We start from the raw sequence: 27,177 nt of genomic DNA on the forward strand, positions 1-27,177 counted from the left end.
GGGACCCAAACAGCTTCTGACTGCTGCAGCTTAAAAAAACTGGAAAGCCTGATCTGAGAGAAGTGGCCACTTCATTTACATTGTTACAACTGTTTCTAAAATAAACCAGAAGGTCCTCATACATGGTTGAATTAGGCAGTCTCCAGCAGTCACTTCAGTACCTCTATCTTTACGACCTTTCTTCAAGGAAACCCTGGACAAAATAGCCTTTTTAAAGTATCAGCATTGTCAGAGTGGATAATGATTCTCTTTTGGGACACTTTATTTGACACAGGATGTCGCAAAGAAAGAAATTGACCTTGCCATTATGAAAGAAGTGTTGGGAAGAAAATAAAACCCATTGATACATGTTGCAAATTGCCAGATTGTCTTTTGAAGAGAATTACTTGTCCCAAGAAATTATTAGATGTTCATAAAGAATGACATTTTATGAGAATTTACTATTGAACATTTTTTCTCTAAAGAACGAAGGGGGAAAATGGAAGTTTAGTTGTATTGCAATGCAACATATAGAAAATGAAAAAAATTATTTTCATTGTTCCTGTTTAAAGATTGTTTGTCTATTTAAAAATATGTTTAGAAAAGCTACTTGGAGAACAAGTGAACCTTTTGATGCAGCAAGTATTTCAGGTTAGAAACGAAAATGGTGATGGCTGTTAAATCATGGAAAGGGGTCCTTGTAGTGCAGTAGTGCTGTTCCTACTTGTGGACCAAAAGGCCCGGGTTAAAGTCCCATCTGTTTCAATGATGTGTTTAAACAGGGTTGATTAAAATTACCAATGTCTAGGTATTCTATTGTTAAGTAATTAGTGATGCAGATAATTTGGTGGTGGTTTAATTTAAAGAAAAACCCTGGATATTCTGACCCTGATGGGCAGTACTTGTATAATTGCTGAAACCGGCATCTCCAAATCATGGTGAAACCAGGGATTTGATGGCGGGGCCAATTTAAAAAAAAATGTCTAGATACGTCCCACAAAGCCTTCAGAGAGAGATAGGCACTGTGGGTGCTGGACTGCATTACCTCCTGTCCAAGCTCTGTTTGAATTCAGTTCCTTCCTTTTCTTTCTGTCCTTTTATCTTTAGACCATAAGATATAAGAGCAGAATTCCAAAAGATTTATCAGGTATGGCTTCCCTTTGACAAAGCTGTGCTGTCCCTATTTTACTAGGCACTTCCAAGTACTCCACAATCTTATCCTTAATAATTGACTCTAAAATCTTACAAATGTCCAAGATCAGACTACTTGGCCTATAATTTCCTGTCTTTTGCCTTCCTTCTTAAACAAGGGTGTTACATTAGGATTTTTCAGTCCTCTGGGACTCTCCCTGACTGCAGTGATTCCTGAAAGATCACCACCAATGCTTCGAAAATCCCCTCTGCTATCTCCTTCAGAACTCTGGGATGTAGTCCTTCTGCACTAGGTGATTTATTCATCTTCAGAGCTTTTAGCTTTCCTTGCACCTTCTTTGTGATGACTCTATTGAAGTTTTGGTATCCTGCTGATGTCTTCCATTTTGAAAACTGATGCAAAGTGCCTATTTTGTTCCTCCACCATTTCTTTCTTCCCCATGACTACTCATCTGGCTTCGTTTTCCAGTGGTGCAATGTTTTTCATACCTTTTTAGATACCTAAAAGCACTCCTAGCTAGTCATATAAAAGAAGACTGCAACTTACTCTCATCTTTTATATTTCTTCCCCTTTTATGGCATTTTTAGATGTCCTCTGCTGGTTTCTAAAGACTTCCCAGTCCTCTGGCTTCCCACTAATCTCACCACGTTGTATGTTTTTACTTGTGCTTTTATGCTGTCCCTGAGTTCCCTTTTCAGCCATGGTTGCCTCATCGTTCTCTGAGTAAGCCCCTTCTTCCTTGGCATGAATTTCTGTATGTCTCCCAAATTGCCCCCAGAAACCCGTCATTGCTGCTCCACCATCTTCCCTGCTCGGCTCCCCTTCCATTCAACTCTGGCCAACACCTCCTTTATGTTTTTGAGGTTACTCTTACTCTATTGTTGTACAATTACATATGACTCAAGCTTCTTTGTCTCAAACTCCAGTGTGAATTCTGTCATGTTATGGTCACTGTCCCCTTGGGGTTCCTTCATCTTGAGGTTCCTAATCAAGTCTACCTCACTGCACATCATCAAATCTAGAATTGCCTTTTCCCAAATGGGTTGTACCACAAGCTGCTCCAAAAAACTCACATAGACTTTCCATGAATTCCTTTTCTTGAGATCTGTCACCAACCTGATTTTCCCAGTCCTCCTGCATATATTTTTCTATTCATTCATGGATTGAGGATGTTACTAGCTAAGCCACCATTTATTGCCCATCTCTAGTTACCCAGAGGGCAGTTAAGTATCGGCCACATTGTTGTAGACATTGACTTCTCCCCCTCCTGATGCTGCATGGTTTCCTGTGTTCTTCCAGCCCCCTGCCTATCTACTTTAGATTCCAGCATCATCAGTTTTGTTTTCTCAGACCAGGTAAGGATGGCAATTTCATTCCCTAAAGGCCAAGAGTGAACCAGATTTTTTTGAATTCAGATTTCACGATATTGTCATGGTGGGATTCAGACCTGGGTCCTCAGAACATTACCTGCGTGTTTAGATTAACAGTCCTGTGATAATACAACTGGGCCGTTGCTTCACCATGTTGAGTCCTTCAAGATTATTGTAATAGTGTCTTTGTTACATACCTTTTTTAGCTCCTGATTTATTTTCTTCCCCACATCTTGACTGCACTAGGAAGCCTGTACACAAAGGGTCCTTACTCCTTTGCAGTTCCTCAACTCTACCCATATAGATTCTACACATTCTGACTCGACATCATTTCTTGCTATCTATTTAATTTCATTTCTTACTAACAAGGCAACCCAGTCCTGTCTGTCCATTTACCTGTCGTTTTGATAGGATAAGTATCCTTGGATATTTACTTCTCAGCTCTGATTCCCTTGTAGCCATGTTTCTGTGATAACCACACCATCATGCCAATTTCAATCTGTCGTACAAGTTCCATTTACCTTGTTTTTTACACTGTGCACATTTAAGTAGAACACCCTCAGTCCTGCGTTGGCTACCCCCCCTTCTCATTGTTTTCCCCTTATATGCTGTACCTGAAGATAGATTCCTGATCCTTTCCATACTTTCTATCCTATTATTTGTTCTGGAAACTTTAATAATCCCTGCTGAGCCCTTCCCGCCTTCAACATTTTCTTTAATTTTCAGATGGAATGTCTGAACAGCTCCATATTTCCTCAGTATTGGTGCCAATGTCCCATGAATTTGAACCAGTTTCTTGCTCAGCAATCTTTGGGCCACACATTAATCTCTTTAATCTTGTTGACCCTGTGTCAATTTGTTCATGGCTTAGGTAGTTACCCAAACATAATGACCTTTTTGGTTCTGCTTTCTAATTTAACCCTGAGCTGCTTATATTCCTTCAGCAGAATCTCTTACCTCTTCCTATCTGTGTCATTGATACCTAGATGGACCATGACAACAGGATCTTTCCCCCCCAACTCAGAGTTCCTCTGCAGCCCAGATGACATAACCTGAACCTAGGCACCAGGCAGGCAACACAGCCTTCAGAACTCTTGATCCTAGCCACAGAGAATATGTCTATTTCCCTGACTATACTGTCCCCAATAACAACTACATTTCTCTTTTCTCTCCCCTCTTGAATGGCTCCCTGCGCCACAATGTTGGAGTCAGTTTATTCATCCTCCCTACAGTGCCCACTCTCATCCATACAGGGAGCAAGAATCTCAAACCTGTTAGACAGTCTCAAGGGGTGAGGCTCCTTTAGCTGTACTCCCTGAAATCCTTCGACTTGCCTTGTCATTGTTTTTACCTCGTTGATTTTAGATTTCGCTGCTCCTTGGATGCTGCCTGAACTGCTGTGCTCTTCCAGCACCACTAATCCAGAATCTGGTTTCCAACATCTGCAGTCATTGTTTTTACCACCTTGGTGTAGTCACACCCTCCTGTCCCTGACCACTGACTAAATTTGAGGTAGTTAATATTGAGGGGTGTGATTGCCTCCTAAAACACAGTGTCCAGGTAACTTTCGCACCGTGGCAGCACGGTGGTTCAGTGGTTAGCACCACTGCCTTACAGCGACAGCGACCTGAGTTCTATTCCTGCTTCAAGCGACTATTTGTGTGGAGTTTCCACGTTCTCCCTGTGTCTGTGTGGGTTTCCTCCAGGTGCTTCGGTTTCCTCTCACAATCCAAAGATGTACAGGTTAGGTGAACTGGCCATGATAAATTACCCGTAGTGTTAGGTGCATTAGTACGGGGTAAATATAGGGTAGGGGCATGTGTCTGGGTGGGTTACTGTTCGGAAGGTCAGTGTGGACTTGTTGGGCCAAGTGACCTGTTACCGCACTGTAGGTAATCTTACCCCCTGCCTGATATATTGCAACTTTTGAAGCTCAGACTGCAGCTCATCAACTTGAGCCAGGGTTCTTCAGGCACCAACACTCGCTATGTTTGTAGTTGCTAAAAAACACAATGGTGGCCGCAAATTCCCACATCATTCAGTTACAATACATCATCTGGACTGACATCACTATTTTGATAGCTTGGTTCTTTACTTAATTTTTAAAAAAATTGCACCAGTCTTTTAATTTGCAGTCTGTAATTATTTTCCCTATTTACTTTCAATCTGAAAGTAACCTGTATTAAACAGTCAAATTAGTAGCTGTCACCAACCAATGAACTTTTGGTTTACCTGCAAAGTCACTATTTTGTGCTGAGCCCCCGATACTGGGCTTCAAGTTATCCTATGAAAAACATTCTTAAAAATTATGAGTCAAAATAAATCAAGCATAAAGCACCACTTCCCCTCTGCACCAAATACCCATGTTGCTTCCAATTCTCTGAACTATCTACTCATTCGGGCTGTGTCTCATTCCGGATTTGATCTCTTCTTCCCGATCATTTGCTTTCAACAGTTCCTGTCTTAAATGGAGCTGAGGTGAGCTCAGCTGACTCACACTAGTTAAATTTCAATGATAATAAACACTTACTAAGGCCCTATCCATACGTAAGGTGATTGATAACTGTCCCTCAGTCAGCTGAGTCAGCTACATTATCAATCTTTTCACCAGACCACTGAAGTTTAAACTTTTAAAATGGAGAAAGAAAAGAAAGATTTACCAATTCTATTCCAAATTCCCCAAACTATATACTCACTTGGACTATGTCTCACTCTGATGAGATCTCTCCTTTCTGATCTCTTGTTTTCTTATTGTTGCACTGTCTCTGATTGTTAATTGTTTGTATAATTGATTGAGTAATTTGGTGATGAGTTATTTGAAAAATAGTGTCGAGATACATAAAGGGGAAACCGTGTGGACTGAGAAAGGGAACTATTAAACTAGAACAATCAACAATCAACAGAATCACTGCATAAAGAAAGTCTATGAGTGGGATCGTCCTAGGCCTTGAATGACCTGGGCATTGGCAAGAAATTGGGAAAATTGAATGAGATGACCACCAGGAGTTAACATATAAAGCAAAATATCCCATTTTCCAACCAAGTATTGAACAGCCAAACAAAATTTGTGCTAATGAGTGGCAAGAGGCCTATTTGCATGATTACTAAACATTACCATGTTAGGAGAAAGTGAGGACTGCAAATGCTGGAGATCAGGGTCGAGAGTGGGTGCTGGAAAAGCACAGCAGATCAGGCAGTATCTGAGGAGCAGGAGAATCAATGTTTTGGGCAAGAGCCCTTCATCAGGAATTACCTAATCATCAGGAATTACACGTTATTATCAAATCTTACCTCATTAACATACAGTTTCCCATTCAAACTGTTTAAAAAAAGGAGGTAGACAAAAAGCAGGTAACTATAGGCCCCATAGCTTAACTTCTATATTGGGAGAAATGCTTGAATCTGCCATCAAGGAAGAAATAGTGAGGCATCTGGATAGTAATTCTGACATCGGTCAGATGCAGCATGGGTTCATGAAAGGTAGATCATGTTTAACTAATTTACAAGAATTATTTGAGGACATTATGAGCATAGTGGACAATGGGTGCATGTGGTGTATCATTTTCCAGAAGATATTCGACAAGATGCTGCACAAAATGCTGCTGCATATGATAACCATAGAATTTCTACAGTGTGGAAACAGGCCATTTGGCCCAATGGGTCCATACTGACCCCTAAAAAGCATCCCAACCAGACCCACTCCCCACACTATCTCTGTAACCTACATTTTCCTCTGGCTAACCCACCTAAGCCTGCACTTCCCTGAACACTCTGGACAATTTAGCATGGCCAATCCACCTAACTTGCACATGTTTGGATTGTGAGAGGAAACCAAAGCACCTGGCGGAAACTCACGCAAACATGGGGAAAACCTGCAAGCTCCGCACAAACAGTAGCCTGAGGGATGAATCAAAGCTGGGTTGCTGGCTCTATTAGGCAGCAGTGCTAACCACTGAGTCACTATGCCACCCCAAAGATGTGTGGTGTTACAGGAATTAGCAGGCATGAAAGATTGGTTAACTAACAGAAAGCAAAGAGTGAGGAGAAATGGGTGTGTTTTTGGTGGCAATCAGTGGCTGGTGGTGTGCCTCAAGGATCAGTGTTGGAATGCAATTGTTTACAATTTATATAAATGATTTGGAATTAGGGACCAATTGTAGAGTGTCAGAGTTTGCAGATGACATAAGATGAGTGGTAGAGCAAAGTGTGAAGAAGACACTGAAAATCTGCAGAGGGATATAGATCAGTTAAGTGAGTGGGCAACAATCTGGCAGATGAAGTACAATGTTGGTAAATGTGAGGTCATCCATTTTTGTAGGAATAATAACAAATGAGCTTTTATTTAAATGGTGAAAAATTGTAGCTTGGTGTCCTCGTACATGAATCATAAAATATTGGTTTGCAGGTGCAGCAGGTAATTAAGAAGGTAAATGGAATATTGTCCTTCATTGCTAGAGAGATGGAGTTTAAAACTAGGGAGGTTATGCTGCAGCTGTATAGGATGCTGGTGAGGCCACACCTGAAGTACTGTGTATAGTTTTGGTCTCCTTACTTGAGAAAGGATGTACCGGTACTGGAGGAGGTGCAGAAGATGTTCACTAGATTGATTATGGGGTTGAGACCGTTGGCTTATGAGGAGATATTGAGTAGCCTGGGATTATACTCATTGGACTCATTAGAAGAATGAGAGGTGATCTTATAAAAACAAATAAAATTATGAAGGGAATACATAAGATAGAATCAGGGAGGCTGTTTCCACCGATGGATGAAACTAGAACTAGGGGGCATAGCCTCAAAATAAGGGGGAGCAGATTTAAGACTAAATTGAGAAGGAACTTCTTCACCCAAAGGTTGTGAATCTGTGGAATTCCCTGCCCATTGAAACAGTTGAGGCTACCTCTTTGAGTGTTTTCAAGGCAAAGATTGATAGCTTTTTGAACAGTAAAGGAATTAAAGGTTAGGGTGAGCAGATGGGTAAGTGGAGCTAAGTCCACAAAAAGATCAACCATAATCTTGTTGAATGGCAGAGCTAGTTCGAGGGGCCAGATGGCCTTCTACTCTATTTCTTATGTTCTTATGTTCTTCTACCCCGGATTGAAACTAGATGACAACAATTTCTGACATGAAAGTCCGAGGGAATACCTGGTAATACCAACTTAATTCTTCATCTTCTAGATTGTCATCTTGGACACCAGGTACTAACATCTCACGGCACACTCCATATGTAGTATGCACAAGCAGCCCTACTATGGAGGTTGGCATTGGACTCATATCAGCAACATTGCAACCTCGTGGCACATGTCCAAACCACTTGCAAGGGGATTCTGCAACTCTAATACACTGGCATCTTTCGTTGTAATGCTGCTGCCAGAATACTTTGCATGCAGGGACAAACACCCAAATCATGGATTCTAACAGGGGGTGCATCTGAGAGCTTTTTGCTTGTTCTCATCGTGATCATTCATTTTATGTCTTTTTCAGTGCTCACAGCAACTTTGTCTGACCTTGCCTAGCCTTTTTGAACTTTGTCCTTCAGAGTTTAAAGGCTCATAGTATTTCTGTATTGCCTTACCTCTTAGCACAGACATAAAGCTTGTCATGTTGTCAGCAATCATCAGTCAAGGAGGTGGATATGTTGCTATGTAGCACCGTGCTATGCCAGTCTCACATGGATCATATGGCAGCAATGTACACAGCAAACAAATTGCATGTGCTTCAACCAAATGTCCATGTCTCAATGTCCAAGTGAGGTGAAATCAAGGAGGCTGCTATTAACCAAGGGGTCCCAGTACAATAATAGGTTCTCTGCTTGGAGCAATCACTGTCAGATTTCTGTATCACTACAGTACAGGGATTGAATCAGTTTCCATTTACTTTGTATGCTTTTCTTTTATTGCTTTTTGATATTGTGATAATGCTCAAGTCATTGGTATAGATTGATCTCTGCTTTTGGAACATTGTTCATAAGACATCATCTGCTATTTCTACTATTTCAAACCACAACAATTGGAAATAGGAATTGATATCAGAATTGTAGATTAATGTAGTATTCTGCAAATTGATAATGGGCAGTTTTACAACTAACATCGGTTTAGCTGTCAATATCAGTTGAGGCAGGTGCCATTACCACCAATCCCTGTGTGTATAGAAGGGGCAGAAACCATATCAAAACATATTGGGATAGATTGTCTTGCATCCCTATTCACTCCCTCAGCACTAGCAAGAGATGTCACAAAACTTTGTTGAAGCAGTCACATTTGCCGCACACTCCAGAGTGTAAAAGACAGAAGATATTTATGAAGCCACTGCATATTGAGCTGTTAAGTGTCTTTTATGCCTATAGCAGAGCTATGCATAGTGCAGCGAAACCAATAGCACCTTGCATTGTTTGCTGGATCCAGCATTATTTACGTAGGAACAGGAATAAATCATTTAGTCCATCGAGTCTGCCTGGCATTCCAGATCTGGCTGGTCATCTCTTCATTGTCACTTTCCTGCCAAATCTCCATGTCGCTTAATGTCATTAATCTCCAGAAACCTATCGATTTCTGCCTTGAACTTACTGCCTAATTGAGCTTCCATAGCTGTCTGGGATGAAAAATTCCAAAAACTTACTAATCTTTGTGAAGGAACTTTTCCTCATTTCAGTCTTAAATGTCCCTTATGTGATTTTCATGCTAGTTCTAGAATCATCAGCTAGGGGGACCAGGAGAAAGTGAGAAAGTAAGAGCTGCAGATGCCTGAGAGTCAGAGTTGAAAAGTGCGGCACTGGAAAAGCACAGCATCTGAGGAGCAGGACAGTCGCCATTTTGGGCATAAGCCCTTTATCAGGAATGTGGGGGGAGAAGGGGGCTGAGAAATAAATAGGAGGGCGGGGGTGAAGATGGGGGGAAAGGTAGCTGGGAAGGCAATAGGTAGATGCAGATGCAGGGTGAATGTGTTAGGTCGGTAGGAAGGATGAAACGGTTAGGAGGGAAGGAAGATGGACACGTGGGACAGGTCAAGAGGGCAGTTCCAAGTTGGAGGGATCCATCTGGGATGAGGTGGGGGAGGGGAGATTTAGGGGGAATCCTATCTATGTGCACCCTGTCATCCCTGTAAGAATTGAATAAGTTTCAATGAGATCAGCTTTCATTCTTCGAAATTCTAGAGAATATGGATCCTGTCGCCTCAGTGTCTCTGCATAAGATAATCCTACCATGCTAGTGATTAATAGGATGAACTGACTGTGTTGCATATATATCCGTGCTTAAATATGGAGACCAAAACTGGATATAGTACTTCAGATGAGGTCTCACCTAGACTCTGTACATCAGCAACAAGACAGCTGTACTCTCTACTCAAATCCCCATCTAATGAATTTAGCGATTTGCGGAAGCCTAGATCCATTTGGACAGCTGCATTTCCCAACCTCTCACTATCGAAAGATGTGCAGGTCAGGTGAATTGGCCAGACTAAATTGCCCATAGTAGGCAGAAGTGGAGATTAGATTCAAGATTAAGAGTGGTGCTGGTAAAGCACAGCAGGTCAGGCAGCATCCGAGGAGCAGGAAAATCGGCGTTCTAGGCAAAAGCCCTTCATCATTCCTGACCACTCTAATCTTGACTCTAAATTGCCCATAGTGTTAGGTTTATTAATCAGAGGGAAATGGGTCTGGAAGGATTGCTCTATGGAGGGTCGGTGTGGACTTGTTGAGCCAAATGGCATGTTTCCACAATGTAGGGAATCTAATCTAATTTAATTTAGGATATACCCTGCCTCTGTCTTTTTTCTACCAAAGAGAATAATTTCACATTTGTTTGGAGCATGTTCTGTCTGCCATACTGTAGGGCATTCACTTAATCTGTCCAAGTCTTCTTGAAGCCTTCTTGCATCCTCCTCCAACTACATTACCACCTAGTTTGAATGTTTTTGGGCTGCCTGTAATTCCAATGTGCTACATTGTTTTTAGCAAATGGAACAAGCAAGGAGCAAAATCAGCTGTTCATGTTCACATGCCATCTGGACATGCAGCTATAGAACCTTCAATATCACTGCAAATACTGTGGAATTACATGTCCTGCAGCGGTTCAAGAACATGACTCATCACCATCTTCTCAGGGGCAATTAGTGAAGGCCAATTATTGTTGACTTTGTCAGCAATGCTCATATCCATTAGCAAATTATAAAAAGATACTTCACAATTAGGTTATAAATGAAAAAGGATTTGCACTTATAAAGTAGTTAAGCACCCAATGAAGTTTAGAATGAGCCTCTGACTACCTGCATTTAATTTGAAATATTGAAATGACATTTGCAGAGCTCCTAATGCTGCTGAACCACTAGTCCCCTACTCCTGCCAGTTGGTCCCCATGTTATTTTGTGTTATAGTACTTGTGTGAGAAGGGTTACACCCGAAATGTTGACTTCTCCACCTCTTGATGCTGCCTAGCTTGCTGTGTTCTTCCAGCCTCCTGCCTGTTGACCTGTGAAGCACCCGAATGTGTTTTCCAAGTTGCTGTATAAACATGAGTTGTTTTAAAAAATTATTTTTTCACAGTTCAGTCATGATAACGCTTCTAAGACACCTTTGCACAAAGCTTTTTTTAAAGCAGTGTGACAAAATACTTCATGTTTTCAATAATTATAAAGAATTTTGTTGCAAAGTTGTGTTCTAGTCTAATTTCACAGTTGAACTTCCTTCACAACATCTCATTGCTTCCATTTACACCACAATAGTTTTCCTATGCAGCTCATTTAGAAAAGAGAAAGACTAATTAGAAATCCAGGTTCAGCAAGGTGGTGAGTTGGAGGAAGGCAAAATAAATGCAGCAAAGGTATTTGCTATTTACCTTTACTGATTTAAATTTTATTTTATTTTCAGAATACACTCCATCATCAAATAGTGGACTGAAGAAATTAGCAAAACCGGAGTCAAAAGGATCTACTGAGAAACAGCATAATATGGATAGTAAGAAAGAGCATGTCTTAATACTCAATATCCTGTTCAATAATTTTAGAACCTGAATACCTTCTTCCATGTGCTTTACTTATGTCCACGCCCCAACCTTGTCATGACATGGGCTGCTTTCAGCACAACCAAACCCATTTACACCTACTTATGGTCCCATTATCAGCTTGCCTATCTCCTGAGGGTACTGCCATCTGTCCCTTTATGTTCCTAACAGTCGTTTTCTCTCTCTCTCTCTGGGCTCCATGTCTGTCTATCTCCACACTTCTTACACACACACACACTTTTCCGAGCTACTATCAGTACTGAGGAGGGTCACTGGGCTTGAAACATTAATTTTGTTTTCTCTCCACAGATGCTTCCAGACCTGCTGAATTTCTCCAATGATTTCTGTTTTTGTTTAAGAAACAGCATGTTTAATCCAAAATGAATAGTATATTTGCAATGGGTTACATTATGCATTGGTACATTTTATGTCTGCCAGTCGATGTATGAGTGGAGTATGTAAAATAGAGGAGGAGACAGGCAAAGTGTTAGGTATTTGACCTACCCCGAAGCCTGGTGTGGCCCTTACATGGATGATTAGCTGCCAGTTAAGGGCCTCATTCTGCCTCTGCTGTAAGGTTTTCTAGTGGTGAAAGGAAGGTGACCACCTCGGCAAATTTCAAAGCACAGACCACTGATGAGCAGGAAGTGTTTACCTCCTTTAGGGGGGGTCCCTGGCCTGAATGGGCACAGATCACCACTGAAGGTGGTTTCCACCCCTTTTGCCTCTCTACACTCTCTGTAATACTACACCCTACCCTCAACCTCCACTCATTCAACTCTCACGAGGGTCTCCCAGGAATACCGACTTGAAATTCCAGCAGTGACCACTGTTGCCTTCTGATCAAATTGGATGCCATGTCTCTAGACTGGGATTTCCTGTTGCAAGTCAGAAGTTCCATTCTGATCCAATTGGAGCACTCCCGATCCTACAACTCACATCGCTGTATGGTAGTTAGATTTCCCGCCAATGGTGTGCTAGCTAACATCCAGCTCAAAGGTGGTGGAAGTGGGATGTAGTAATCTGGCCCCTATAAAATCCACTGCATAATATTTTTTGTCACTTGCTAATTCTTAGTTTTACCAGTTCACTTGCTATACTGAATGCTGGACAGTGTTTTATAAATGTATTTATTCTGCCATTCACTTTTTATTCTTGGAAAAATGAATTTGAGTAATTACAAACTTTTCAGATGATTTGAAATATTAATTGAAATAGAAAAAATATAATCTACTGTTGTTCCTAACTCTTAAAATGTACTTTTTTCATTGTTTTATTCGAGTTTTGACTAATAATGCCAGTTCTTCTGTTCCCAATAATGATGTGGCTTCCTGGCAATCTCTATGAAGATTGCAGATTCCAAGTTGTAGGGTCATACAGTCATGCCACATGATTTTAGTTTACTAAAGTCCTGTTGGGTAACATATTCTTTGTATCGAGTCATATAGCATGGAAATATGCGCTTCGGCCAACTCGTCCATGTCAACATGTTTCCTAAACCTAACTACTCCAATTTGTCTGTGTTTTTCCCTTAACCCTGTAAACCTTTCCTATCCTTGTACCTGTCCGAATGTCTTTTAAATGTTGTAATTGTACTTGCCTCTGCCACTTCCTCTGGCAGCTTGTTCCATATACGCACCACACTCTGTGTGAAGAAGTTGCCCCTCAGGTTCCTTTTAAATCTTTCCACTTGCACGTAAAACTATGCTGTCTCACTGTGGACTCCCCTGCCCTAAGGAAAAGACATTTGCTACTCACCTTATTTCTCCCCCTCATAATTTTATAATGATTTCAAAAGTAATGTATTTCAAGTTGACACTTGCTGCCAGGTTTTGGACATTTACTCATGACTTTTACTCTTTCACCCAATCACTTTCCTCACATCTTGATTCCAAAAATGCTCTTTCTCTTAACCTTAGGTCCAGTGTGATTCTTAGTTACCCCAATGTTTTAAGTGCATTTTCTTAAATTGTTTTATAACTGGCTTTTGCCAACCTCAGTTCAAGAATTTATAACTAGATTTTTGATCTTGAAACTCATCTCAGCAGAAAAGTATGAAATAACCAGAGTTTGGGCATTCATGTTTGTTAACTAAGTACAAGGTTTGAATGGTTGGCAGTGTATTAGACCAACTACATTAACAGCTTATTTTGCCAGCTGGTGTTCCTCAGTTGATCAGAGTTCATTTGTGTTAACAATTGAAAAACTGTTGATGCTTTACAAAATACTGAGATGCCATGCTGATCCTTGTCATGACCATAAGGCATGTCTCCAGTGTGGCCAGTGAACTGTCGATTTATATAGCTCATTTAACCCTTTTGAATTTGTATAGTTCAAGTTTAAGTAGACCCATAGTCAAGCTTTTGGCTTAAATAGGTTAAAGGATTTCTTAATACATTCATTCACTGATGAGAGCCCTCGTTGGCTGGGCTGGCATTTATTGCCCATCCCTTATTTGCCTTGGGAGGGTCATTATGAGCTGCATTGAATTACAGCAATCTGTGGAGTATAGGTATAGTTATGGTGCTGTAGGAAGAGTGTTCCAGGACGTTTACCCATTAACAGTGAAAGAGTAGTCACAGGTTTGGAAGTTCCTGCCGTACATTTTGAGGGTGGCATATGCTACTGCCACAATGAGGAGTGGAATTTTTAGGTGGTTAATGGGCTGTCAGTCAAGCTTCAGGAGTATATTTGGAACTGTACTTTTTCTGTCACAATCCTGACTTGTGCCTAGTAATTGGTAGACAGGCTTTATGAAATCAGGAAGGGGGTTAGTCACCACAGAACTCTCAGCCACTGACCTGTTCTTGTAACTCGAGCGTTTATAAGACTGTTCTAGTTCAGTTTCAGTAGACTGTCCTAATCTCTAGGATGTTGATAATGGGAGGATTGGGGGAGTGGAGGTGGGGGTGCGGTAGGGTGCACAGGAGAGGGGAGGAATGGTTCAGTGATGCTGATACCATTGAATTTCAAGTGGAGACAGTTAATTTCTCTCTTGCTGGATATAATCATTGCTTGGCACTTGTGTGGCACTTACATTACTTGTCACTTACATTGTATGGCTGTTGACCAGGTCTTGTTGCATATGGATATGGGCTGCTTCACTGTCTAAGAAGTCATGAATGGTACTGAACATTGTTCAATCATCAGAAAACTTCTTACCTCTTCACTGGTGACAGAGGAGAGGCGAATAATGAAGCAACTGAAAATGGTTGGGTGTAGGACTGTATCCTGAGTAACTCCTGTCCAGGGGCTGAGATGAATGAACTCCACCACAAGAACATCTTCCTTTATACGAAATTTAATTCCAACGCACTGAGAGCTTTCCCCTTCATGTACAGATTGTAGTTAAATAAAATTCTGCTGTTGTTGATGGCTTACATTGTCTCATGATTTCTCAGTTTTGAATTGTTAGATCTGTTCAAAATCTATACTATATGTGTGCTAGTTATTTGCACACAACACAGTGTGAACAATATCAATGTGAATACGAGATTTTTCCTCCATAAGGACTTTGCAATGATCACTCCTATCAATACTGTAATGAATGATGACTAGGTCAGATAAATCTTTTCCTTGTGTGTTCCCTCACCACTTGCTGTTGACCCAGCCGAACAGCTATTTCCTTTAGGATTCAGCCAGCTCAGTCAGTAGTGATAGCTACCAAGCTATGATGAGTGATGCATATTAAGTATATAGTATATTCGTTATCCTTGGCACTTCAATACTACATCCAGTTGATGCTCAACATGGAGGAGTATTGAGCTATCAACTGAACAGGCGGTAGAATGGTGGCTGGGAAACAGCAGGCAGTTTCCTTGGCAATATTTGACCTGACATCTGCTTACTGAAGAAAGGTTACTGGACCTGAAATGTCAACTCTTCTTTCTGTCCACATATGCAGCCAGCTGAGTTTCTCCAGCAATTTCTGTTTAATTTCTGATTACTGAAAGTTCTTTTCTTCAGAGATAAATGGACAAAATTGATAACAAACAATTACAAATGTCAAGATTATCAATAGTACAGATAGGAAAAAGAAAATTAATAAGAAGAATGCCACAATAAATCTGTGATATTCTGTTGGTGCTGTTACTTGAATTCCTTGTTGCCAAAGCAAAGAGGTTAACACTTGAAGTCAGATCTATTAATGACCCGGCTCCAACAGGATCAGAGCTTGGAATGAAGTATCCGAGGTTACCCATCCAATTGAAAGGATACGCAGATGGGCAGGGGAACGGGGTTGTCTTCTTGGCAAGAAATGAAACTAAATTGAAAGAAATAAGCAATTATAAGGTCAGTAGGTGTAGAATCTGTGTGGACATGAGGACTGCAGATTCTGGAAAGTCAGAGTTGAAATGTGTGGTGCTGAAAAAGCGCAGCAATTCAGGCAGCATCCAAGGAACAGGAGAGTCAATGTTTCAGTCGTAAAGCCCTTCATCAAGATTATGGAGGGGGAAAAGTGCGGAGAGATAAATAGGAGGGTGTGGGGTGGGCTGAGGAAAAGTAGCTGGGAAGGCGATAGGTAGATGCAGGTAGGGGGTAATTCTTATAGATTAGATTAGAGTGGTGCTGAAAAAGCACAGCAGGTCAGGCAGCATCCGAGGAGCAGGAAAATTCCTGATGACGCTCCTCAGATGCTGCCTGACCTGCATTGTTTTCCGGCATGACTCTAACCTAGACTCTGATTTCCAGCATCTGCAGTCATCACTTTTGCCTGGGTAATTGTGATAAATTGGTGGGGAAGATGGAGTGGATAGGTGGGAAGGAAGATGGACAGGTCAAGAGAGCGGTGCCGAGTTGGAGGGTTGGATCTGGGATGAGGTGGTGGAGGGGAGATTTGGAAATCCGTGAATTTGATGTTGATGCTGTATGGTTGAAGGATCCCAAGGCAAAAGATGAGGCGTTCTTCAGTGGCTTGGATTTGGTGGTGGAGGAGGCCCAGGACTTGTATGTCCTTGGGGAAAAGTGGCATGTGGAGTTGAAATGGTCGGCCACAGGGTGGTGGGGTTGTTTGGTCCTTGTGTCCCAGAGATGTTCCCTGAAACTCTCTGTGAGTTGGCGTCCTGTCTCCCCAATGTAGAGGAGAACACATTGAGAGCAATGGACACAGTAGATGAGGTGGGTTGATGTGCAGAAATATTTCTGCTGGATGTGAAAAGATCCTTTGGGGCCTTGGATGGAGGTGAGGGGGGAGGTGTGGGCGCAGGTTTTAGACATCTTACAGTGGCAAGGGAAGGCGCCGGGTGTGGAAGATGGATTGGTGGGCAGCATGGATCTAACAAGGAAGTCATGGAGGGAGTGATCTCTGCAGAACTCAGATAGGGATGGGAAGGGCAATATATCTCTGGTGGTGGATTCTGATTGGTGGTGGAAATGGTGGAGGATAATGCGCTATATCCTGAGATTAGTGGGGTGGAAGGTGAGGACCGGGGCGTTCTATCCTTGTTGCAGTTGGAGGGGTGTGTTTGTCTGTCTGCTCCCAGGAGGAGCTATGCCACTCTAGGACATCACAGATGGCCTCCTATTTCAAGGACTGCAGTTTCCCCTCCCACATGATCAACAATGCCCTCCAGCACAACTCCTCCACTTTCCACACCTCCACCCTTGAACCCTACCCCTCTAGTCCCAACAATAGAACCCCACCTCCCAACACCCCCCCCCACCCCGGTCCCGACCTTCCACTCCACTAATTTCTAGATACATCGCATTATCCTCCACTATTTCCACCGCCTACAATCAGACCCCACCACCAGAGAGTTACAGGGAGAATTCAGGATAATGGGATTGTGAAGTATATTAATCATAATTGAATAATGAACCAAGTGGCCTAATTCTGCTCCTATATCTTATGGTCTTTATAGACATAATCACAACAACCTGTTTTGAACTTCAAGAGATTTGGAGAAGTTTTCCTTGGCTTAGAGATAAGTAAATGCCTATGGAGGGAGAATATTACAATATTACACTGTCTCAGAGATTTTTCAACAGAAGTTGGTTGTCTTTGATATTTTTATGTCAAGAGTGATCCTGGGTATTATGTATTCTTCTTTAAGGAAACAGTTATGGTTGCAATTCTTACATGTGCATTTTGTTTGCCTCCTTAGAGTACATATCAGGTAATCAATCAGCTGTAGTGAAAAGTCCTGCAAAAGATTTTCTGCACCTACAGAATTATGATCAATTAAGAGAAATGTTGCTCTTTTTTGAGTTTTGTCATGTGATGTTTAACGATTTAACACCACATGCAAAAGAAGTAATTTCCAGTAGAGTAATGCATCCTCATTATTACATTAATGTATCAGTCCAGATCGTGAGTACATGTATCGTTACAGACTGTCAAATAAAATTAAGAACATATATCAAGACATTATTTTATTTACATTGCAAATTGAAAATGCATTGAAAAGTTATTTTAACTCATGCTCAACAGCAGTAATAATTCTTTGGTCTGGCTCTTGTGCAGTAGTAGTGCCCCTACCTCTGGGCCAGAAGGTCTGGGTTCATGTCCCACCTGACCCAGCCATGTCATAATGAATCCGAACAGGTTGATTAAAAAAAACTTTGGAAACATTCATAAAATTAAAATATATGTATAATCAATACTTTTACAATTATCTCAAAAATGTTAACATTTTTGTTATATCCTTCTCCAGATGCATCTCGTTTGCCCCAAGAACATGATTAGTTTATAATGCATCATAACAATATTTTGCTTTATGTACAATTTGAAATACAGGAGGGCAAATAAGAAATTAATATTTAAACAGTATGTTTAGAGTAAAACACATTCAATCATCAACACAGCAAAACACTACTTGAATTAAAAAAATTTGTTCACAGGTATGTTTCATTTTTCTTTCAGAACAGATTGCATCACCAAATAATGAACTGAAGAGGTTTACCAAACCGGAGTCAAAAAAGTCTTCTGAGAAACAGCAGAAAGTGGATGTTAAGGAACAGTATATTGTATCCAAGACGAGTGGTAATTATTATTAACAGCAGATTACTGCATCGCATTTTCTTTTACCTATCTCAACTTATTTCATTCATCACTTTGATATACTGAACATTTAGCAGTGTTCTAAAGAAGTATGAAGGATAACAATTATGTTTACCTTTTTTGAGGCAGTGCCATGAAACTAAGTTTGACATTTCTCAGCCCTAAAGTTGTCGGTCCTATGATGACTAAATGGGCCGATACTGGATCCCCACACACTGTCACAGACAGGCAGGGGCAGGTGGTCTTTGAAGAACCATGGGATGGGATGGGATGCTTAGGTTTTGCATGTTCCCTCTACTACTTGCATTAGCCTCCATTCAGCCAGTCAGAGACAATCGAGATGATTAGCATCTTCATGGATGTTTCTTTTCCTTTTTGTGCGATCTTGGGCAAAAGGTCCCTAATTGTTGGTGGGAATGTTGCATTTTTTCAGGGAGACATGGAGAATGGCCATGATGCTTTTTCTTGTCCTCCTGATAACCACTTAACTCAGAATAGGGAACTTGTTTTGAAGTTTTTGTCAGGTGAGCAAACAGGGTGGCATGGTGGCTCAGTGGTTTGCACTGCTGCCTCACAGCACCAGGGACCCGGGTTCGATTCCCACCTCAGGTGGCTGTGTGGAGTTTGCACATTTTTCCCATGTCTGCCTCCGGGTTTCCTCCGGGTGCTCCTGTTTCCTCCCACAATCCAAAGATGTGCTGGTTAGGTGAACTGGCCTTGGTAAATTGCCCATAGTGTCAGGTGCATTAGTCAGGGGTAAATATAGGGTAGGAAAATGGGTCTGGGTGGGATGTTGTTCGGAGGGTCGGTGTGGACTTGTTGGGCCAAAGGCCCTGTTTCCATACTGTAGGGAATCTAATCTAAAAGCAAAATACTCTGGATGCTGGAAATCTGAGACGAGTACAGGAAATGCTGGAGAAATTCAGCTGGTCTGGAGTCATCTGTTAAGAGGTCTAAAGAAGAGTCTTATTGGACTGAAAACATTAACTTTGTTTCTCTGTCCACAGATGCTACTAGACCTAAATTTCTGCAGCATTTTCTGTGCTTAATATAAATGATATTGTCTGCCCAATGTAGCTGATTGATTAAAGCCAATGTCTCAGCACTGGGGATATTGACTTGAGTGAGGACATTGATATTCAAGTACTTCTCCTGCGGATGGATTAATACATTTTTGCAGAGATGTTGTTGGTGATATTTCTGTGGCAATTTGATATGTCTACTGTATACTCTCCATGTTACCCTCTCCAGGGAAAGTAACACAACATTCCTATGTAGTGTATGAGTTTGGTCCCTGGTTTGAAAGCATTGTCATAATAAACTCTGTTCCTCAAATGGCTAAAGGCTGCCTTGGCACATTGGAAGTGATGTTGAATTTGATCATCAATATCTGTCCTCACTGATAGAAGGCTCCCAAGGTATAAGAATCAATCCAAGTTGTCTAGTGACTCGCTGTGAATCATAATAGTCAGGGTTGATGTTACATGGCTGGTAGAGAACCCTTGTCTTCTGGATATTTAACCTGAAGCCTCCAAGCAACCATATGTGTATTGCAACTCAATTGGTTTTTATTCATTCATGGGATGACAGCATCGTTGGCAAGGCCAACATTAATTGCCCATCCCAAATTGCCCAGAGGTAGTTCAGAGTCAACCACATTGCAGTGGGGTAGGCCAGACCAGGTAAGGCTGGCAGTGTCCTTCCTTAAAGGGAGTTAGTGAACCAGATGAGTTTTTCCCGACAATCGGCTGTGGACCTGCAGTCGCATGTAGGTAAGAACAGCAAGATTTCCTAGGAACAATCTTCAATGATCATGGTCATCCTTAGACTCTTAATTCCAGATTTTTATTCAATTCAAATTCCACCATTTGCCATGGCAGGATTCAAACCCAGAACATTACCTTGGTCTATGGATTAACAGTTAAGTGATAATACTATTAGGTCATCACCCAACCTCGATTGCCTAACTTGAGATTTGCTTTCATAACTGTATCTACTTTTTCATCCTTTAACACTGCTGCTGAAAACCTCTGTTTTTGAGAAAGTTATTGGTCCTATTCAAATATCTTTGATGGTACTTCGATGTTGTGGCCATTTCGGAGACATGGATAGAGCAGGGTGAGGAATGGATGTTGAAGGTTGCAGCGTTTAGATCTTTCATTAAGAACAGGCAAGGCGGTAAAAGAGGGGGAGGGGGTGTGGCCTTGTTAGTCAAGGATAGTATAACGGTGGCTGAAAGAACGTTTGACAAGGACTTGTCTACTGAGGTAGTATGGGCTGAGGTTAGAAACAGGAGAAGAGAGGTCACACTGCTGGGAGTTTTATTATAGGCCTCTGCAGAGTTCCAGGGAAGTGGAGGAGAGGATTGGCAAAATGACTCTGGTAAGGAGTGAAAGGAAGAGGGTGGTCATTATGGGGGACTTTAACTTCCCCAACATTGACTGCAAATACTATAACCCTAGTACGATAGATGGACAGTTTTTGTCCAGTGTGTGCAGGAGGGTTTCCTGACACAGTATGTCGAAGGGCTGACAAGAGGGGAGGCCACACTGGATCTGATACTTGATAATGAACCAGGCCAGGTGTTTGATTTAGTTGTAGGTGAGCACTTTGGGCAGAGTGACCATAATTCAGTTACGTTTAGTTTAGTGATGGAAAAGGATAAGTCCATGCCATGGGGCGAGGGCAATTATAATGCGATTAGGCAAGACTGAGGATGCATAGAATGGGGTAGCAAAATGCAGGGGATGCAGACAATGAAAATGTGGTGCTGGTTTAAGGAACGTATATTGTGTGTCCTTGATAGGTATTTTCCTGTCAGGCAGGGAGGAAGTGATAAGGTAAGGGAACCGTGGTTTACTACAGAAATTGCATCTCTTGTTAAGCGGAAGAAGAAGGCTTATGTGACGATGAGACTAGATTGTTCAGATGAGGCGATGGAGAGTTACAGGTTAGCTAGGAAGGATTTAAAGAGAGTTAAGAAGAGCAAAGAGAGGATATGAGCAGTCTTTAGCAGGTAGAATAAAGTAGAATCCTACAACTTTCTATAGGCATGTGAGGAATAAAAGGATGACTAGGGTGGGTATAGGGCCAGTCAAAGACAGAAGTGAGAAGTTGAGTGTGGACCCTGTAGAAATCAGAGAGGTGCAAAATGAACATTTCTCAATGGTTTTCACTCAGGAAAAGGAGAATATTGTAGAGGAGAAGAATGAGGTACGAGATATTAGACTAGAAAGGATCGATGTAAGTTATGAACAGGTGTTATCAATTCCAGAAGGAGTGAAAGTAGACAAGTCCCCTGGGCCGGATGGGATTTATCCAAGGATTCCCTGGGAAGCTAGGGAAGAGATAGCGGAGCCTTTGGCTTTGATCTTTGAGTTGTCATTGTCTACAGATTTAGTACAGAGGACTGGAGGATTGCAAATGTTGTGTCCTTGTTCAATAAGGGCAGTAGAGATGACCTAGGTAATTATAGATCAGTGAGCCTTGCTTCTGTTGTAGGAAAGGTTTTGGAAAGGATTATAAGAGATAGGATTTATAATCATTTAGCAAGCAACAATTTGATTTCAGATAGTCAACATGGTTTCGTCAAGGGTAGGTCGTGTCTCGCAAACCTCATTGAGTTTTTTGAGAAGGTGACCAAACATGTAGATAAGGTTAGGGCAGTTTGTGTGGTGTACATGGACTTCAGTAAAGCCTTCGATAAGACTCCACATATTAGGCTGTTGGAGGAAATGCAGAGGCATGGGATTGAGGTTGATTTAGCAGTTTGGATTAGAAATTAGCTTTCTGAAAGAAGGCAGTGAGTGGCGGTTGATGGAAAATATTTAGCCTGGTGTCCGGTTACTAGTGGTGTGCCACAAGGATCTGTTTTGGGACCATTGTCGTTTGTCATTTTTGTCAATGACTTAGATGCAGGCATAGGTGGATGGGTTAGTAAGTTTGCAGCTAACACTCAAGTTGGTGGAGTAGTGGACAGTATGGAAGAATGTTACGGGTTGCAGGTGGACTTGGATAAACCGCAGAATTGGGCTGAGAGGTGGTAAATGGAGTTCAATGAAGCTAAATGGTGAGGTGGTTCACTTTGGGAAGAATAACAGAAAGGCAGAGTACTGGGTCAAAGGAAAGATTCTTGGTAGTATGGAGATGCAGAGAGATCTTGGAGTCCATGTGCATAGATCCTTGAAATTTGCCACCCAGGTTGGTAGTGCTGTTAAGAAGGCATTGCAAAGAAGCAGGCTAAGAGGGGATTTGATCGAGACATAGAAGATGATTAGAGGGTTAGCTATGGGAGACTGTGAAAGTCTTTTTCCTATGATGATGACATCAGCTTGTACGAGGGGGCAAAATTACAAATTGAGGGGTGTTAGATTTAAGACAGATGTCTGAGGCAGGTTCTTTACTCAGAGAGTGGTAAGGGTGTGAAATGCCCTGCCTGTCAATGTAATTGGCTCGGCCACATTAGGGAGATTTAAACAATCCTTGGATAAGCACAGAGAGTCCTAGAGATGTACAGCATGGAAACAGACCCTTCGGTCCAACCTGTACATGCCAACCAGATATCCCAACCCAAGATAGTCCCACCTGCCAGCACCTGGCCCATATCCCTCCAAACCCTTTCTATTCATATACCCATCCAAATGCCTCTTAAATGTTGCAATTGTACCAGCCTCCACCACATCCTCTGGCAGCTCATTCCATACACGTACCACCCTCTGCGTGAAAAGGTTGCCCCTTAGGTCTCTTTTATATCTTTCCCCTCTCACCTTAAACCTATGACCTCTAGTTCTGGACTCCCCGACCCCAGGGAAAAGACTTTGCCTATTTATCCTATCCAGGCCCCTCATAATTTTGTAAACCCTCAGCCTCTGATGCTCCAGGGAAAACAGCGCCAGCCTGTTCAGCCTCTCCCTGTAGCTCAGATCCTCCAACCCTGGCAACATCCTTGTAAATCTTTTCTGAACCCTTTCAAGTTTCACGACATCTTTCCGACAGGAAGGAGGCCAGAATCGCAAACAATATTCCAACCAAAATTGGAGGCTGTACAGGACCAATGTCCTGTACAGCCGCAACATGACCTCCCAACTCCTGTACTCAATACTCTGACCAATAAAGGAAAGCATACCAAACACCTTCTTCACGATCCTATCTACTGCGACTCCACTTTCAAGGAGCTATGAACCTGCACTCCAAGGTCCCTTTGTTCAGCAATACTCCCTAGGACCTTACCATTAAGTGTATAAGTCATGCTAAGATTTGCTTTCCCAAAATGCAGCACCTCGTATTTATCTGAATTAAACTCCATCTGCCACTTCTCAGCCCATTGGCCCATCTGGTCCAGATCCTGTTGTAATCTGAGGTAACCCTCTTCGCTGTCCAGTACACCTCCAATTTTGGTGTCATCTGCAAACTTACTAACTATACCTCTTATGCTCGCATCCAAATCATTTATGTAAATGACAAAAAGTAGAGGGCCCAGCACCGATCCTTGTGACACTCCACTGGTTACAGGCCTCCAGTCTGAAAAACAACCCTCCACCACCAGCCTCTGTCTTCTACCTTTGAGCCAGTTCTGTATCCAAATGGCTAGTTCTCCCTGTTTTCCATGAGATCTAACCTTGCTAATCAGTCTCCCATGGGGAACATTGTCCAACGCCTTACTGAAATCCATATAGATCACAGCTACCGCTCTGCCCTCATCAATCTTCTTTGTTACTTCATCAAAAAACTCAATCAAGTTTGTGAGACATGATTTCCCACGCACAAAACCATGTTGACTATCCCGAATCAGTCCTTGCCTTTCCAAATACATGTACATTCTGTCCCTCAGGATTCCCTCCAGCAACTTGCCCACCACTGACATCAGGCCCACTGGTCTATAGTTCCCTGGCTTGTCCTTACCACCCTTCTTAAACAGTGGCACCACGTTTTCCAACCTCCAGTCTTCCGGAACCTCATCTGTGACTATCGATGATACAAATATCTCAGCAAGAGGCCCAGCAATCACTTCTCTAGCTTCCCACAGAGTTCTCGGGTACACCTGATCAGGTCCTGGGGATTTTCCACCTTTAACCATTTCAAGACATCCAGCACTTTCTCCTCTGTAATCTGGACATTTTGCAAGATGTCACCATCTATTTCCCTACAGTCTATATCTTCCATATCCTTTTCACATGGATGATGATGGGATAGTGTAGGGGGATAAGCTTAGAATAGTTCACTGCTGGGTGCAACATCGAGGGCTGAAGGACCTGTTCTGTGCTGTATTGTTCTATGTTCTATCTCTTTATATGGTTCAGTGTCTAATAACTCTCCCATGAACTACTTCAGAACAGTTTACATATCTAAAGGTGGTTTGTACATGCAACCTATAAAGGTGCTTTCCAATTGTTTACAAATGCATTTCTGGAATTAATATACAGTCAACATATTTACAGCATATTGCTTAGTTCTTAGCACAGCAATGAGAGAATGCCAGTGGATCTCTAGGACAGATTAATTGTAAGCATCTTCAAGAAAGGAAATAAGACTGACTATGGCAGTTACAGAAGGGTCTCCCTACTTTCTGCCACAGGTAAGTCTTTGCAAAATTGGCCTCAATTGCTTTCTTTTTATGGAGTCACAATGTGGATTCTGTCATCAAGAGGCACAATGAACATGATCTTCACAGCAAGGCAAGTCCAAGAAAAGTGGTGGGAGCTGAAATAACCTTTGTGCACAGCTTTTTCAACCTCAAAGGCTTTTAACTCTGACAAATTAGAGGAATTATGGAATGTTCTCCTCAAATTTGGATGGCCAGTCTACTGCACAGCAACATGCCAGCCATAATCGTTATAGCGGATTCACCATAGATCCAGTGTTTGTGCAAACAGGAGTCAAACAAGGCTTATCTCCATCTTTTCACCCCAATACTCCCCCTCATATCCATATGCTTTTCCACTGGAGTGGGGCTTCTCTACAGTTTGGCTGGCAACTGTTTAACTTACGTTGCTCCACTGCAAAACGAGACCACCTAACCCTCTGTAATCAACTGTCTGACATTTGGACACATTTCTAATGCTGCTTCATCAGAGATTGTCCCCCAAGGATCTACATTGCTATCCAGATGAACATGACTGGACCTGTCCTCCATTCTCCAAGGGGAGGGGGGAGCTAAATACAACTGTCTGGGGGAAAGTGAGGACTGCAGACGCTGGAGACTAGAGTCCAAAAGTATGGTGCTGGAAAAGCACAGCCGGTCAGGCAGCATCTGAGGAGCAAGAAAGTTGACGTTTCGAACATAAACTCTTCATCAGGAATGTCACTTCTTTCTGCTTCACAAATGAAGGCCTAATCATATGTGCCACCCATCATAAACAATTCTGAAGTCCTACTGCGGAGATGATTTGGAGATACCAGTGTTGGACTGTGGTGTACAAAGTCAAAAATCACACAACACCAGGTTATAGTCCAAAAGGTTTAATTGGAAGCACTAGCTTTTGGAGCGTCGCCCCCTCATCAGGTGGTTGTGGAGAACACAATTGTAAGACACAGAATTTATAGCAAAAGTTTACAGTGTGATGTAACAGAAATTATATGTTGAAAACTACCTTGATTTTTTGTTGAGTCTTTTATTTGTTCGAATACCATGATAGATTCACTTCTTTCATATGTATATCACAAAACTTTTTTAAAAAGTTACATTCTCAGGTTAACTGTGACAATTGGTGTTAACCAGATAATATGTTGGAGGTGTTAGCTCCCTGTGTTCTCTATCTGTGCCATAATGTTTAGACTGATTCTAATCTAAAAATTGAGTTAATAGAGTCTTCTATGAATTTATGCAGTTTTTGAGCAAAGTACAATGTAACTCTGCAAGCACAAATTCACCCTACAAATGTATAGAAATGTGTGTGTGTGAGAGAGAGAGAGAGAGAGGGAGAGAGAGAGTGTGGGGGCTTGTGAGTGTGATAGAGAGTGTATATGTGTGTGTATGTGAGTGTAGCGTGTCTAAGTCTATGAAGGGGTGCATGTGGGAGTGTGTGTGTCTGGGTTGGGTGGGTGTGTGTCTGTGAGAGAGAGTGTATATGTGTGTGCATGAGTGTTGAGTGGTCTAAGTCTGTGAGAGGATGCGCGTGGGAGTGTGTGTGTCTGTACGGGTGTGGGTGAGTGTCTGTGTGCGTGTTTATGTATACGTGTGTCCGTATGTATGTGTGTGTATAGGAGTGCCTCTGTGTAGGTGTGTCTGTGTGTAGGAGTGTCTGTGTGTGTGTATAGTGCAATGGTGGTCACCTGTAGTGTGACATGAACCCAAGGTCCCAAGAATGGGGTACGATGCTCAACTCATCAACCGCTAGTTCCAATGTGCCACAGCAAGGAACTATAATGACCTCCTCAGGAGACAGATACTCGCTGCAACCGACAGGGTACCATTCGTTGTCCAGTACTTCCCAGGAACTGAAAAACTACGCCATGTTCTTCGTGATCTGCAACACATTATCAATGAGGATGAGCACCTCGCCAAGACCTTCCCCACCCCTCCACTGCTCACTTTTAAACAACTGTCAAACCTCAAACAAATCATTGTTCGTAGCAAGCTGCCCGACTCTCAGGACAACTCCATACAACCCTGTCACGGTAGGCACTGCAAGACATGTCAGAGTGTGGACATGGATACCACTATTACACGTGGGGACACCT

At 42.1% G+C, this 27,177-nt stretch overlaps 1 protein-coding gene across 4 annotated transcripts in view; it reads left to right on the forward strand.

The window, feature by feature from the left end:
- erich2 (glutamate-rich 2) overlaps nucleotides 1-27,177 on the forward strand; it is a 239,014-nt gene that overhangs the window by 69,829 nt on the left and 142,008 nt on the right. For all 4 annotated transcript variants that reach the window (XM_072579305.1, XM_072579308.1, XM_072579306.1 and 1 more), the window contains 2 exons: nucleotides 11,366-11,452; nucleotides 18,361-18,480. In XM_072579305.1, coding sequence (XP_072435406.1) covers nucleotides 11,366-11,452; nucleotides 18,361-18,480 — 207 coding nt within the window. The remainder of the gene's footprint in view (nucleotides 1-11,365; nucleotides 11,453-18,360; nucleotides 18,481-27,177) is intronic.

This window comes from Chiloscyllium punctatum, chromosome 10, assembly GCF_047496795.1.
Source record: "Chiloscyllium punctatum isolate Juve2018m chromosome 10, sChiPun1.3, whole genome shotgun sequence".
NCBI lineage: Eukaryota > Metazoa > Chordata > Chondrichthyes > Orectolobiformes > Hemiscylliidae > Chiloscyllium > Chiloscyllium punctatum.